General features: G+C 36.7%; 1 protein-coding gene across 3 annotated transcripts in view; it reads right to left on the bottom strand.

The window, feature by feature from the left end:
- Window positions 1-16231, bottom strand: part of RDX (radixin) — a 114718-nt gene that overhangs the window by 65724 nt on the left and 32763 nt on the right. For 2 of the 3 annotated variants that reach the window (XM_003910660.5, XM_003910659.3), the window contains exons 5-9: window positions 15702-15976; window positions 10265-10348; window positions 9925-10071; window positions 7430-7526; window positions 6093-6256 (exon numbers count right to left, since the gene is read on the bottom strand). In XM_003910660.5, the coding sequence (XP_003910709.1) occupies window positions 6093-6256; window positions 7430-7526; window positions 9925-10071; window positions 10265-10348; window positions 15702-15976 (767 nt within the window). The remainder of the gene's footprint in view (window positions 1-6092; window positions 6257-7429; window positions 7527-9924; window positions 10072-10264; window positions 10349-15701; window positions 15977-16231) is intronic. The other variant, XM_009187224.3, reaches the window with a different exon arrangement.

Raw genomic sequence — 16231 nt, 5'->3', positions numbered from 1 at the left:
ACACAAATGCCGTATGTTCTCACTTATAAAGTGGAAGCAAAGCTATGAGGATGCAAAGACAGAGTAATATAATCAACTTTGGGGACTTGAGAGGGAATGGTTGGGAGTCGGGTGAGGGACAAAAGACTACATATTGGGTATAGTGTACACTGCTCAAGTGACAGGTGTGCTAAAATCTCAGAATTCACCACGATAGAACCCATTCATGTAACCAAAAACCACCTATACTCCAAAAACTATTGAAATAAAATAGTAATAATTGGAAATATTATTCACGTGAACCCTAAGAACTAACTGAATCGACTAAGAAGAAACGACAGCATAAATATTTTAACAGAGTTTTCATTGTATTACACTTGTGTTCAAAATAGTATATATAGTTAAAAGTACAGGACTATGACATACATACACTCATGTATGTATATAATGTTCTGGGTTCCAATGTATTACTTATTGTGGGTTCACAATAAAGACCACTGAGACTATTTTTTAAAAATATTAAAAACTTAGACATTTAGGAACATCTTCAAAGGATGAGTTTACAAAACTGCTAGTAAAGTATAACTGTCAAATATATCCCTGTGTATGGAACATGCTTATATGGCACACTTTAGTGGGGGAAAAATTAGATTTACCATTTGCATACGGGATGAACTCTGACAACAAATTAAATGTTAGCACCAAAAGAGTTAACCACACAGTTGCATGCCCCCCAAAAATGCCATCTTTAGATTAACAGGAGCCCTCCACTGGGGAAGGGAGCAAACAAAGGTATGTATCTTACAACAGGGAGGGCAACAATTTTCAATCATTAAAAACGAATTAATCCAAGTTAGTTTCTTGGGTAGTACCCATTTATGCCTAGATACAAGATGACAAATCAATTTCACCTCCTTTCACAATTCCATTAGAATGATAGTAGGTGGCTAATGATCTTAAAAAATATCATCAGAGCTCAGTGGGAAAAATGCCTTGATCACTTAGCTGCATCTGCCATGGGCCTGATGAGAGTGTTTCTTTTAAATAACACTGCCAAATTCATTCACCAAACATCTACCGAGAGCCTACCATGGGTCAGAATCTATGTTGGGGGCCAAAAATATAAACAGAAATAAAAGGCACATGGGGAAACTCTTATCAGACAATATTGTTTACTTAAGTTGAATCAATATTCAAATCACTACTTTAATAACTTAAAAAATCAGTTATGATTCCATCTCTGAAACTTATCCGAGTATGCTTTAATGTTCCACAAAAAGACAGCATTGCCAGCTGCTGTCAATTCTGAATTTCAAGCACAAAACCCTGTAGTTTCTCAAGTTGCAGTCTCTGATAAACTTATCAGCAAAGTTTTGCTATCAAAGATTTCTCCCTTATTTATAAACCTAAATTTTAAAGTTCCTGCAGCTCCTAGATACCCATTTGCCCCTAAAACAGAAAGAGAGCTCCCCTTTGGGGCAAACAAGTAGAGATGTCACAAGTCAGGAAGAGGTCAGACACTGATGGTGACCTCCTAGTGCACCAAGTCAAAACATGAAGGGTCACCACACCTCGCTGCTAGTTTGATGAATCCTCCCACCATTTAGGAATCTAGAGAGGCTGGGCATGGTGGTTCATGCCTAAGATCCCACCACACTGGGAGGCAAAGGCGGGAAGACTGGTTAAGGTTAGGAGTTCAAGACCAGGGCAACATAGCGAGACCTCATCTCTTCTAAAAATAAGAATAAAAAATTAGCCAGGCATGGTGGTGTGTACCCATAGTCCTGGTTACTCAGGAGGCTAAGGTGGGAGGATCACTTGTGCCCAGAAGGTCAATGTTGCAGTGAGCTATGATCATACCACTGTGCTCCAGCCTGGCAGGCAACTAAGCAAGACCCTGCCAAATAAAAAACAAAAAAACTAGGGCCTGGTGATCATTCACGCAAGGGAAGCTCCATCTCTGTTCTGGAGTTCCCTATGCCTATGAGGTACTTTCTCAACAGCAAGGAGGAAGAGCCAATAACTATACCTAACCCCAGTACTTGGGCTCACTCTGCAGGACATTCACCTCTTTCTCTTCATCCTATTTCAATTTATAAAGCATATATAGGCAAAGAGATTTAAGGAGTTACAAGCTTCCACACTTCTCGAAGACATGAATTTAAGGGACAGTTTGTGTTTCCCAATCTCTCCGGGCAAAAGAAAGGCCTGGTGGCCCCTACAGCGGCTGCTGACCTTTCTGTGTTCTTCAGACAGCTAAAACATCAGGCTTTGTATGAAAGCTAAAGAAGCAAAAGCACAGTACTTTCCAAGTAATTGCTAGTATGGCCAAAAGCTATTCTTTTCCATGCCAGGTTGTCTGCCACCCTAGGATGTTGATTAGACTACCCAACCACTCCCCAGCCTCTATGCAATCACATCCAGTTCTCCCACAGTTCCCAAGCGAACTATCTCCCCCTACTCCTTTCCCAAAGTCCCAAGACAATTCTCAAGGACTTACACTGCAAACCAGATCTCAACCAGAAGGCTACTATCATATTCCACCAACTACGAGCCTTTCAGATCCAGCTCTGGCATATATGCCCCTTTCTGGAGATGGATGTGTTGGTTTTATTTAGCTTTTCCCTATTGATGTTTCATTTGTTCTTCAGGGATGGAGGTGAAGGAGATATGGAAGCACAAAAAGAGAATCGAGATAATCTGGCCACATGCAAGTTGGGAGGGGGTGGGGAATGATCTTCCTACTGAAAAATGCAGTAAGTATATAGCAGATACTTAACCTGATAATAATATTTAAAACATGTTGTAGTTTACTGTACTTTGTGAGGCTCGCATCTCACATTTTACAAGAATCCTACCCTGACTATGGCCATCTCCAGCCAACACTTCATTCAAATAATACAAATGCCTTCAACCCTTTACATTACTCAGTGATACCTAGTTTTTGTAGGCCTGTCTTGTCTCCTTTATGAAACAAGAAGATCTTGTGGCTCCCCCAGATGCTATTCATTTGAAAGGACCTCACTGGCCCAGAGGCACACCACAAACATTTTTATCTCTACATATTCATCTATATTGGCTTCTTCTTCTGAACATATCTCTCCCTCTCTCTAACCTTCAAGCCTTAGTCCCACTTTCCTCATGAAGTCTTTTGTGATTATTCTAATAATAGATGCAGATATTTTTATTTGGAGTTTGGGTTTGGAAACACTCATTTCAAAGCAGTTGTTCTATTTCAAGGACATAAATAACATTAATAAACTATTATTCCTTGTATTAACATGTAAAAAATTACTTTAGAATACCTTACTTTTTAAACATCAAACAGGTTCAATTACATTTTTCTTCCATAAATATTAAAAACATATCCAACTTAGTTTATAATAATATTAGGAACTACTATAATGTCTATTTTTTATTAAATACCGGGTACTTTGCTAAATGCCTGTATACCACTGTCATGCTTTCTTATGAAAACCCTTGAAGGTAAGAATATTATTTTCATGTTAAGAGCAAGGAAACACAGGCTCAAAATTATCTGTTTGATGAGTGTTAGAAGAGTAGTCAAACTCAGATTTATCTAGTTCCAAAGCCTGTGTTCTTTGTATGACACTAGCCAGCCTTGATGTAGAATCTCCCACAGCTAACCTACAATTGGTGCCTGGGTATGTAACTCTAAACTGTAAACTTGGGGCTTTCAGTTTTTACATGTGGAAACAATTTTAGCCATACAAAAACGTGCAAAAATTATGAGTCATAATTCAATTTGGATGCAAATAATTTAAGAGCAAAGACTACATGGAATAACCACTCATAGTGTATAAGGTCATTTTCATTGCCAAAAACACCCCAAAGTTATTAAAATTATAGGGAGTAAATACAGCCAAATATACCAAAGTATTGTAGGGAAAGAGGTCTCTTTGCTACTCTTTCCCAACTACTGTTCTTGCCCAAGAGAGTCTAGCAGCACAGGCAGCATACCTCTGAGCATTCTCCCAGGTATGTCTGCTGGCTACTTTGCCAGTGGGCTTAATCAAAATTGTTTCCACACATACAGTTGCCATTTCTCTCTGACCTGTAAAGCAGGGAATAAATGACTCAGCATCATTTCTGAAAGACTGCCAATTCCTAGGTGATTAGAATAATGTATCTCCTAGGCATTCAAACTGAATAAAAGTTACTGAATTCCAACTGAGTATAAAGCAGCCAATAAATGCTTACTAATGAAGAACTCTAACATTTATCCAGGCTATGGATTATTGTGCCAAAAAAGAAACTTAAGTCTTCCACTTCCATCTAAGCCTTAGAGTAACTAAAATATAGCACCATTACCAAATGATACTAAGTAAACACACTACCTGTACTAGAAGCCATATAGTACTCCTCTATAAGCCATGAAACGGAGGACATATAAATATAGTAAGTTGAGAATGTAAATAATATATCAACATTACAAATGAGCAGAACAATTAGGCATAATAGAGTGATGAGTATGAGATACAGGAACTGTACAAAAAGTAATTCCTCATTTATGTCATGCTAGAAGACCTTAAAGAGACAGTGAAAGCTTTAAGATGATTTTTAAAAATTAAGTAGAAACTGGCTGGACGCGGTGGCTCCCGCCTGTAATCCCAGCACTTTGGGAGGTCGAGGCAGGCAGATCACAAGGTCAGGAGTTCGAGACCAGTCTGACCAACATGGAGAAACCTCATCTCTACTTAAAAAAAAAAAAAAAAAATTAAGTAGAAACTAAAAGAAGTCTTCTCTTTGACAGAGGCAAATGCAAGGCTATGATGGATAAGAATGTGCTGTATAGAAAGTAAAGCCCAATAAACAGTATTTTTAAAAAGCATTTAAGATTAGAACCACAATGTAATGCTAAAGCACATGACCACAATAAAAAAGGACAGAGCCCGTGAAAGTTAACAACCCAACTCATTACTTTTTTTTTTTTTTTTAAGACAAAGGATCTTACTATGTTGCATGTTGCCTGTTGCCCCAGTTGTCTTCAAAATCCTGTGTTCAAGCAATCCTCCTGCCTCAGCCTCCCAAGCAGCTGGGACTACAGGCACATGCCACCACGCTCAGCTCACCAACTTAGTATCTTTAAGAGTGGGATCAGTAATTACTGACAAGCTTCATACCCATATAAAAAATGTTTTGTTATGTGGTTAACTTCTCTAAGGCAGATAATTTGAGTTAATATTACAAAATAGGTAAAAATCAATAACATCTCTTAATTACACAGAACAGTTGTTGAATAAGAAAAAAAATCATTCAATATAAAACCTAAAAATATAGTAGCAAAACGGTATCTAGCAGATGGCTTCCTTAATTACTAGATACAAAGTACCTTATATCCAATATTTAAAATATGTATGTTTAGGGCTCTTCAATTTTTTTTTAAGGACCTACTCTATTTCTAAAACTATCACGTTGTTCCATAAAGATTTATGCAATACAGGTTAACTTTAGTTTGGCCCCTAAATTTTTTCAAAAAAGCACAAAGTTGAAATTAATCTAAAACCAGATTTGGGAATAAATGTTACTGGACCCAGTAATCTGATTCCAGGGTTGATATGAATTTTATTCACTATCATTCAATTTAAAAAATTATCAATTCAATATATTTAACTGTTTCTTTTTTAAGTCTAAGAGAAACAGAGTTAAAAAGATTAGGGTCTTTGGCAGGGAGTACTGATGTTACCCTACTTGGCACAGTGATATTTCAATTGTGTTCTACAATGTCACTGACATTGTTTCAAAGTTAACTATTCAGCACACTCTTACCCTGAAAAAATTAAGAAATATAAGTCACAAGTAAAACAATTTTGAAAATTTCAAACTACTATATCTAAAACAATGTCTATCAGTGAAAAGCAAGAAATTAAGTCACAAAACGCTATTTTCTCCGAGATACCTGTCAAAGATTTCTAACTTGAAAAGTATACATACTTGTGTTAAAGGATAGAGTGATAGTACTGTCTTTGAATTTTAATATAATGAAAATACTAAAAAATACAAATTTCAGGTACATTTAAAAAGCTGAGTAGTCTTAAATTTTAGATAGCTTACTCCTATCAATTAAAAGTGAAAGGTCAAAAACTCCATACCTTTCCAACTGCTTCTGATGTTTCTCCTCCCTAGCCTGAGCCTTCATCTGTTGAACTTCAATAGTATCAGGCTTCCTTCTTCGCATGTATAGTTCATGGTTTCCCATACATAAGGCCAAAATCCGCTTATTGATTCTCAGACGAGGTGCATAAAAAACAAAATCCTAAACATAAAGTATTCTGAATTTAAAATCTTCCTGAAGGATACTGTCTCTCATAACAATCTGTACTAAATTTTAACATGAGGTATGAATTTTAATGTCATATTACATATAGTTTAGAAATCAAGAAATCATACAATTTCCGTGAGTATGACATACTTTCACGTAACTGGTTCCTCACCTTTTCATATCCTACCAGTTTTGTAAAGAGGCTAATATTCTTATCCTTGCAATACATTAAACGTCATTTATTCCTTTTCGTTCTCCAAAGTAACTATGAGTACCTGTTCCTTATACGCCATTTGCCATTAATGTCAAAACTGGTTCTTAATTCATGGCTGTAGAATTTTTTTTAACCTAGAATTGGTTTTTTGTTTGTTTTTTTGAGACAAAATCTCACTGTCACCCAGGCTGGAGTGCAGTGGTGCAATCTCAGTGCACCCCAACCTCTGCCTCCCAGGTTCAAGCAATTCTCATGCCTCAGCCTCCCGAGTAGCTGGGACTACAGGTATGCGCCACCACATCTGGCTAACATTTGTATTTTCAGTAGAGATGAGGTTTCACCACGTTGGCCAGGCTGGTCTCGAACTCCTCACCTCAGGTGATCTGCCACTCTCAAGCCTCCCAAAGTGCTGGGATTATGGGCCTGAACCATTGCACCCAGCCTGTTCTCCTTACTTTTATCTTTTCAATAACTAACAGGGTTAGGATACTACAGTATACTTGACATTACAGGAACTTTAAAAATCTATTTAAATAAAAAGATTTCTTAAAGGTTTCAAGATACAAAAATACAAAGTTCATAAAGCAAAACTGTATAAACGAAGTTAATTTAGAACAGGGCTACCTCTACTAAATTCTAGTCACCAATGAAGAAATGCTTTAAAACTTTTTCTTAGGAATGGTGATTGTTTTCATTAGCCTAATAAATATTGCCTATTTATAACTGAATCTCAAATAAAATAAAATTCTAATATTTACATCTTACTTTAAAAAATTAAAGCTTTGAATTTTTATTAACATATATTATTTCGTCACTGGGAAAGCCGACCTATGGAAAGAGAGTGTTCCTCAGAAGCAATTTAATAAATGAGCACTGTTATTCTTCAAGTGATATCACGGGAAAGGAGCAGATACTAAACAGTTAATACACAAAACATTAAAGAAATTACTTACGGGTGCCTTTTTGTCGATTGGCTTTATAACAAATTTTTTGTCATTAAATGAAATATTTCTGATTTCACTCCAGGGAAAACCAATTTTAGGTGTTAACCTTAAAAAATGAGAGCATCTCCTTAATTAAAGGCAGGAAACAATGAATAAAATTCCTGTTTAGGACCTAAACTGTCTGAATGACCAATCTTAAGAGTTCCAGATTTTCAAAATGTATTAACTAATTCATAACTACAGTTGACCTTATCTTTTAAGGGGAAAATTGATAAATCACATAAAACAAATATAACTGTCCAAAGATTTCATAAAGGTGTCATGAACCTTAAAAGCAGTATATTTTCCTAAAATTATCTTAAAAAACTACCTGGTGACCTGAATGTAGAACTGAGACTCTTGGGGTTTGAACTAGCTGTTCGGTTTTTATTCTGTTTGGATTCAAGCTACAACTACAGTTTAAATATGTGTAAGAAGGAGGCAGAAAAAAAAAAAGGGCCTTTATAACTTCTCATGTGAATTACGGGCAAGTTACCGGAAAAAAAAAAAAAAAAACAAAAAAAAACAGTACTTCCTTCCTGTGTTTAATTTGAAATTGTCTGGATATTCATGAACATACTAAAAATATTTAATTTTCAGTATATTTGAAACAATCTTATGGTATACAAATTATATATCAACTTAAAAATTTTAAACACTCACATACATAAATATTTGCATAAATGGTAGAGATGGCATTCAAATTCTTGAGACTATACATAGCAGCTGCCTCCTTTTTACCACCCTACACACAGAGACATAGGGAATCATATTGTAATAAGTGATTTTGTTTCTGCCTTTTCATGTATTTTACTGTTTCAGACTACCCACCAAATGCATCACTATTGTCCTATTGTCCTAATAACTAAGACTGAGAAATGATTTCGACACCTATACTGGCCAGAAGACATCTTTTAGCCAGGCTTCTGACAACACGGCATGAGTTTTTACCTATTTATATTCCTTTTAGTTCTCAAGCAGAATAGGTATTGCAGCACAGCAAAGTCTTTACTACGTAAAACATTCTTTACTCAATATGCACGTGTTATACTGCCCTCTCGTGGCCCCTGATATAAGTCAAAGTAAGTTGCTTAAAACAAAGACTGCAGGAACGCAACATAGTATTTTAGATAACACTATGCTACATTTATATGCTACTTTGAAAAATTCTAAAGCAATTGCCTCATATAATTCTCACAACAATCTTGTGAGGTAAGCCTGGAAGCTAATACAATAACTTTTTTAACATTTAAAAAAATTGCTCCAATATGTGCCTGAACAACAAAAAAATGAAGAAGCCAGGCACAGTGGCTCGTGCCTGTAATCTCAGCACTGGAGAAGGCAGAGGCGGGAGGATTGCTAGAGGCCAGGAGTTCAAGACCAGCCTGGGCAACACAGCAAGATCCCATTCTATAAAACAAAAAATAAAGATTCAGTTCACAAAAATTAGTCTTGAAGTCATTTTTGCTTTTCAAAAATTTCTCTTCTGAATGACATAACATTCTAACTTGCTTTGTAATAAAAACATGAGAAGACATTAGGGTAAAAATAGTAAAATGCTCTTGTTTGGAATAACACATGCTTTGAAAGTAATATTTTATTAGATATCTGTAATAATGAAAACTAAAATTCTGGAGTCAACCTAGAATAAAGAATAATGCCTCAGGAAAAGGTATTAATTACTGGCATACACTTGGATGCTTATGTGGTATGGTAAATAAATTAAAGTCTAAGATAATTGTAGTTATTAATCCTGAAAAGAGTCTGATGTATTTTATATTGCATGTGTATGTGTATAATATACTGTCTCTATATAGTATTTACCCAGGTATTTATATAGTACATATATAATATGCATATGTAAATATATATATTATATATAATAAAATATTGATGAATTATACGCATATAATAAAAAATATTTGGTCAATTTTAAGATATAATTACAGTGTTCAATATGCATAATACAGGGATATTCTATTGTATTTATGTCCAAACATATTCAAAACAATTCCTATATAAATGTTCAAAAAATATCCTCTAAGATGTAACAGACATATTTATTGAATTCATTCTCTCATTGCTCCTGATTTCGTATGTATGTTCAATTTCAACCTATTTGTCAAGCATAATAGCATTTTACAGAATTATTTCTCACCTATCGAGGGAGCAAATTTTAATTAAGTTACTAGACATAACTCACAAGAGCTAAAGCAGCACAATACAATTAAAAGCAAATCATCTCATTTGATAAATACACTGAAAAGTAAAACCCTGAAACTGCAAGGTGATAAAAAAATGGAGATAAAATATCTACAAGTCTATGCAGCATTAACTAATCTTTTAGTTTACAAATAGTAGTAAGGGTAATCAAGACAAGAAACTACTCTGAAAAACAAGACGTAAGATTAAAGTCATTTAGACCACTAACAATGACTAGTTCACCATGCAACTACTTTACTTACTTGTCATCATGCTCATAAATATTCAGACCCAAGGCATCAACACCTAGCCACAATTCAGTTCCCTTTTTATTTTTTATTTCAAAATAGTTGACTCCATACATTTCTAGATCTTGTGCAATCTTCAGGTATTCCATCATAGAATCCTCCCTGGTGAAATAAAACTAAATGTAATATATTTAAGTAGGAGCATATCAAACTAAAGTTGCAAAAATACCTGGAATTAAAAATTAGTACTTTACAAAAGTCAAATAATCTTTTGCAAATAATGTAATAATGACTGTAATGACATGAAATTAAGATGGGGGGGGGGGGAAACCATAGAAAATAGCTACCCAAATACCTTAACATTCCTCTATGTTCTTCATGCCAGTTCTGTATTCTTTCTTCCCACTGTTCTTTTGTTAGTTTGTGTTGTTCCAATACACTAAAAGGACAAAAAAAAAAAACCCATTATAATGACTTTATGATTCAAAAGCATACACTTTAAAAGTAGAGAATCCTTTCAGTAACTTGACTGTGGTAGTTGTCAGACAAATTAATAAACATGAAATTGCATAGAACTAAATTACATACACACACAAATGAGTGCAGGTAAAACTGATGCAATCTGAATAAAGCGGCTAGATTGTATCAATGTCAATATCTTGTTTGTAATATTGTACTGTAGTTACACAAGATGTTACCATCAGGGAAGGCTGGGTGAAGGTTACCAGGGATCTCTCTTATTTTTTAAAACTGCATCAGAATAATCAGTAATTATCTCAAAGTTAAAAGTGTCCAGGATCCTTAAATTCTCTGGAATAATACTTGCTCCAAAAAGTGATTATAAAGATAGCTTATAGGAATCCAAATATTTCAAAGGAATAAAACATTAAATAAAAAAATGGCTCATTGTTAACAGAAAAAGTAAAGACCAGACTGAAAACCAGAATTCTTAGGCCCTAATTCTTCCTTTACGTATTTACTTTTTTGCTACTAATTTCGTTGTTTTATGTAGGTAATACTTTCAATTAAAAAGCAGAGTAAAAAGTCATACTCCAGTCCAATACTCCCCAAATAACTTGTTTTTGTATCCTTCCAGCGTTCTTAATTCAAACGTGAGCAAACACAAACATTCTTTTTTTTCTTTTTTCTTGAGATGGAGTCTCACTCTGTTGCCCAGGCTCTAGTACAGTGGCACAATCTCAGCTCACTGCAACCTGTTTCCTGGGTTCAAGTGATTCTCCTGTCTCAGCTTCCCAAGTAGCTGGGATTATAGGCGTGTGCCACGATGCTCTCAGCCTCCCGCGTAGGTGGGATCACAGGTGTGCGCCATGATGCCTAATTTTTCTCTTTTTTGGTATTTTTAGTAGAGACAGGGTTTCGCCAAGTTGGCCAGGTTGGTCTTGAATTCCTGACCTCAAGTGATCCACCTGCCTCAGCCTCCCAAAGTGCTGGGATTACAGGTGTGAGCCACCACGCCCAGCCAAATACAAACATTATATTATATTCCACTACTACTAAACACCAAATCAGCAAAGTCAACATGCTTATAAGTTACCTACTATGCACACTACAGATTATGATTTCTATTCCCTTTGGCTCATATGATAATTATTCACCTTTATTTACCAGATCCTACTTTACTGACACCAGAAGCTCTGGTGTTAAAATATTACTGTTTTACTATAAATCTTGCATGAAATCTGGGGATTTCTTGGCAGTATAAAGGAATGATAAAATCTCCCCCTGGACAAGTTACATACTAGAGTACATTCCTTAATGGGGTCTGAGACATACTGTTATGTTCTTATTATACTCTGCTCCTTTCTCTAGGCATCTTTTCCAAGCTCTTGCTTTTGGGGAGAAGAGTTTTATCTCCCTTCTTAGAGAGCTTAGGTTTCTAGTTTCTCATCTTTCTTGCTGTCTGGCCTCTGGGCTCGCAGAGAGGCATGCAATCAGCCTTGCAGACATAACCCAGTGCAGTCGATTGCTTACCACAATTATATGCCCAATGCCAGTACTGAAGAGGGCCTCAAAAATTTGTAGAGTGAATAAATGAATTAAAATAATCAATTTTTCCCAATCCCTAGTTTTTTTTCTTTTTCAGAGACAACTTTCCTTTATGCACTGTCCGTTACACATTAACCTCAGTTTCCATACCTGACATCCACTGCTCCTAATCTACCACTATCTGGCTCAAACACTCAATACTCCATGGAAACTGCTCTTTCTGTTTTTTTCGAGACAGAGTTTCGCTCTTGTTGCCTGGGCTGGAGTACAATGGCATGATCTCAGCTCACTGCAACCTCCATCTCCTGGGTTCAAGCGCTTCTCCTGCCTCAACCTCCCGAGTAGCTGGGATTACAAGCATGTGCCACCACGCCCAGCTAATTTTGTATTTTCAGTAGAGACGGGGTTTCTCCACGTTGGTCAGACTGGTCTCGAACTCCCAGCCTCAGGTGATCCACCTGCCTTGGCCTCCCAAAGTGCTGAGATTACAAGCGTGAGCCACCACACCAGCTGGCAACTGTTCTTTCTAAGGTCACTACTAATCTCCTTATTCCAACAGACACTTTAGTTCTCCTCATACTTGACCTCTTGGTACTATTTGGCAGTGCTGACCATTCTCTCCATAAAGTATTCTTTTTCCTTGGCTTCCATGACATAATACTCTTCTGGTATTACTCTTGTTTTCTGAGATAAGAGTCTTGCTCTGTTGCCCAGGATGGAGTGCAGTGGCGCCATCTTGGCTCACTGCAACCTCCGCCTCCCAAGTTCCAGTGATTCTCATGTCTCATATTCCCGAGCAGCTGGGATTACAAGCATGTACCACTGCACCCAGCCATCTTCTAGTATTGTTCTTGAATCTCTGGCCATTTTGTCTCAGTAGTTGTTTCTCCATATCTAAAGGATTGGTTCCAGGACTCCCCGTGGATACCAAAAACTGTAGATGCTCAAGTCCCTGATATAAAATGGTGTAATATTTGCATATAACCTATGCACATCCTCTTGTATACTTTCAATCATCTCTAGGCTAATAATACCTAATGTACTACAAATGCTATGTATTGTTATCCTGTATTTTTAAAATTTTGTACTTTTTCATCGCTGTGTTATTTTATTTTTTCAAATATTTTCAATCTGTGGTTGATTGACTCTGTCAATGCAGAACCCAAAGACAAAAGCTGAGGTCCAACAAGGTCTGTTCTAGGACTTTTTCTCATTTTGCATGTACTTGCAGGTTGATCTCTTCCATTCTCATGGGTTAATTACCATCTATACACTGATTATTCCCAAAACTGTATCTACAGTCCAAGACCGTTCTAAAAGGTCTGGACCCGCGTATGCAAATACTAGATATCTCTCTCGGTTATACTGTACATGTTTAAAACTCAAAAGGTTCAAAACTGAATTTATCTTCCCCCTCAAATGTATTTTTTTCCTCTCATTTTGATAAAGGTATTACCAACTATCCAGCTGCCCAGGTCAGAAACCTGGTATGTAAAAATTTATGTATATCTAGCTCTTTTTTTTTTTTTTTCTTGAGACGGAGTCTCGCTCTGTTGCCCAGGCTAGAGTGCAGTGGCGCAATCTCAGCTCACTGCAAGCTCTGCCTGCCGGGTTCACGCCATCTCCTGCCTCAGCCTCCCGAGTAGCTGGGACTACAGGCACCCGCCATCATGCCCAGCTAATTTTTTGTATTTTCAGCAGAGACAGGGTTTCACCGTGTTAGCCAGGATGGTCTCGATCTCCTAATCTGGTGATCCGCCCGCCTCAGCCTCCCAAAGTGCTGGGATGACAGGCGTGAGCCACCGCGCCCGGCCCTATCTAGCTCTTTTCAAAGGGAAGCAATACTGTCTGGTGGAGCTAATTATCTATATACCACGAGAGCTAAACTTTTCTATAGTAAGAACAGATTGTTCATTTGGGTTTTTCAATACAAGAAATCAGAAAGTGTCAGAATCACTAAATTATTTTATTTGATTTGTCATCACCAAATAACCTAATTACTTATTTCCTCCCCAGGTTGTACTTTTAAGATACTGAGAAAAAGTGTGCTATATATACCATACTGGAATAAACCAATCACTGTGAAAATATTCTCTCTGTTCTTAACAGAAAAAAAAAAAAAAATGGTATTCTAACTTTATGACTAAGTCTCATTTAGATGGCTTGAATTAGTCCTTCATGGAATATCAACTCTGAAAGAACAACTGACCTACAAAATTAAGGAACGAATCTTGAAATGGGAATTTGCACTAGCAACCACAAGCAACCCTATCTAAAGCATTTAGCCACTTTCCTTCTTTTTAAACAGAGTGGGTTAGAGCACACATGTATTTAAAATAAACTGTGCTTGAGTGTAACTGTAGTGTTTAAAAGATTTTTTTAATCACATGAGTTATGAAATGTAAGCCAATTACTTCATCTGCTGTCCAACCAAACAACAATCTGGCTTAACAATGAAAGACTGACACTGTACTTGTTTAGATAAACCATTCTTATTCTTTAACATTGGAATTTTTTTTTAAAGTAATTCTGATTATAAAGCAAAAGGTAATCCTTATATGAAATGAAATTCCACCATAATAGTCTGATTATTCAATTCAGTACTTTAAATCTAAGACGAAGGATGTTAGGTTAGAATAACATTCAAAACCAGAAGAATATAAACAGATTATCAAATATCTCATATTCCTGACTCTCTTTGTGAACAACTTAACATAATTCTATCCTCTTCCAAGGTGACTACTATTGCTAGAAAATTAAAGGGCAGAACACTATAACATTTAATAATTAAATTTTGGCAGGGCATGGTGGCTCACGCCTATAATCCCAGCACTTTGAGAGGCCAAGGCGGGTGGATCACTTGAGGTCAGGAGTTCGAGACCAGCCTGGCCAACATGGTGAAACCCTGTCTCTACTAAAAATACAAAAATGAGCTGGGCGTGGCGGCAGACGCCTGTAATCCCAGCTACTAGGGAGGCTGAGGCAGGAGAATCACTTGAACCTGAGAGGCGGACTCCAATCTCAGTGAGCTGAAATTGTACCGGTGCACTCCAGCCTGGGTGACAGAGTGAGGCTCCATCTCAGGGGACAAAAAAAAAAAAAAGTCAGGGAATTCTATGAAGAAAACACAGCCTGCCACTTACTCTCACTTATTAAGCACCTGCCTGTGTTAGAATTTGTACCAAGCAGCAACAGTCACATCCTTTCCTCAAGTTCAAATTATCACTGCCTCCATGTATTGCTTACCCTACGGGAATGAGGAAAGAAGAGACAGATCAACCTTAGGTAATTATAGAGCATATAAATCTACAGAGGTGCTAGGTAATGATTTTTAGAAGTATACCTTGTGATCCAGCTAGCAACTTAAAATCTGAAAAAAAAAAGGCCAATGCGGTGGCTCATGCCTGTTATCCCAGCACTTTGGGAGGCTGAGGCGGGCAGATCACTTGAGCTCAAGAGTTTGAGACCAGCCTGGGCAACATGATGAAACCCCATCTCAATGAAAAATACATTAAAAAAGAAAATTAGCAGGGCACAATGGCATGTGCCTATAGACCCAGCTACTCAGGAGGCTGAGGTGGGAGGATGGCTTGAACCCAGGAGGCAGAGGTTGCAGTGGGCTGAGATCACGCCACTGTACTCCAGCATGGGTGACAGGGCCAGACCCTGTCTCCAAAATAAAAAATAAAAATAAAAATAAATTTAAAAACCTGAAATACATTTTATTTATAGACTTCTGGAATATAATTTTCAGACAATATAATGTAAACGCATGTTTCACTTACCGCTGGGGTAGGAGTCTATCATTAGCCAGGTAGCCTGGCTTATGAATCTCTTTATTATAATCTCCATACTTGGCTTGGACAGCATAGGAAGCCAAAAGAACTGCAGTTTCTGGTGGGCAATATATCTCATCATTTAAGATGGCTTCTTTAACTTGCAAGAAGAAGAGTCTCTGGGTTATTTCTTGAATTAATTCCTCAGAAACATCTTCAGGAAAGAATTTAGCTCTAAACTTGAACTGTAAAGGATTCTCTTTTTTAACATCTTGCTGTGTCACCTGGAAAAATAATTTCAAGTATAATCAACAAAAATCTTAAGTTTACAATAATTAGACCTAGTCATATCAAATTCTTTTTGGACGAAAATGAAGTGAAATAGATTCTAAATCTATGAACATTTTAGTGTGTAATATTCTAAATCTATAAACAAATATATGTGATAAAAGGTTCTATGCTCTTAAATGTGACCTATAACTCAGATTCCAATAACCAAACTGAAAACTTATCTTCATATTCTTGAGAAGCTTATCCTA

Source organism: Papio anubis, chromosome 12 (assembly GCF_008728515.1).
Source record: "Papio anubis isolate 15944 chromosome 12, Panubis1.0, whole genome shotgun sequence".
Lineage (NCBI taxonomy): Eukaryota > Metazoa > Chordata > Mammalia > Primates > Cercopithecidae > Papio > Papio anubis.
This window is presented reverse-complemented; position numbering and strand designations above follow the sequence as displayed.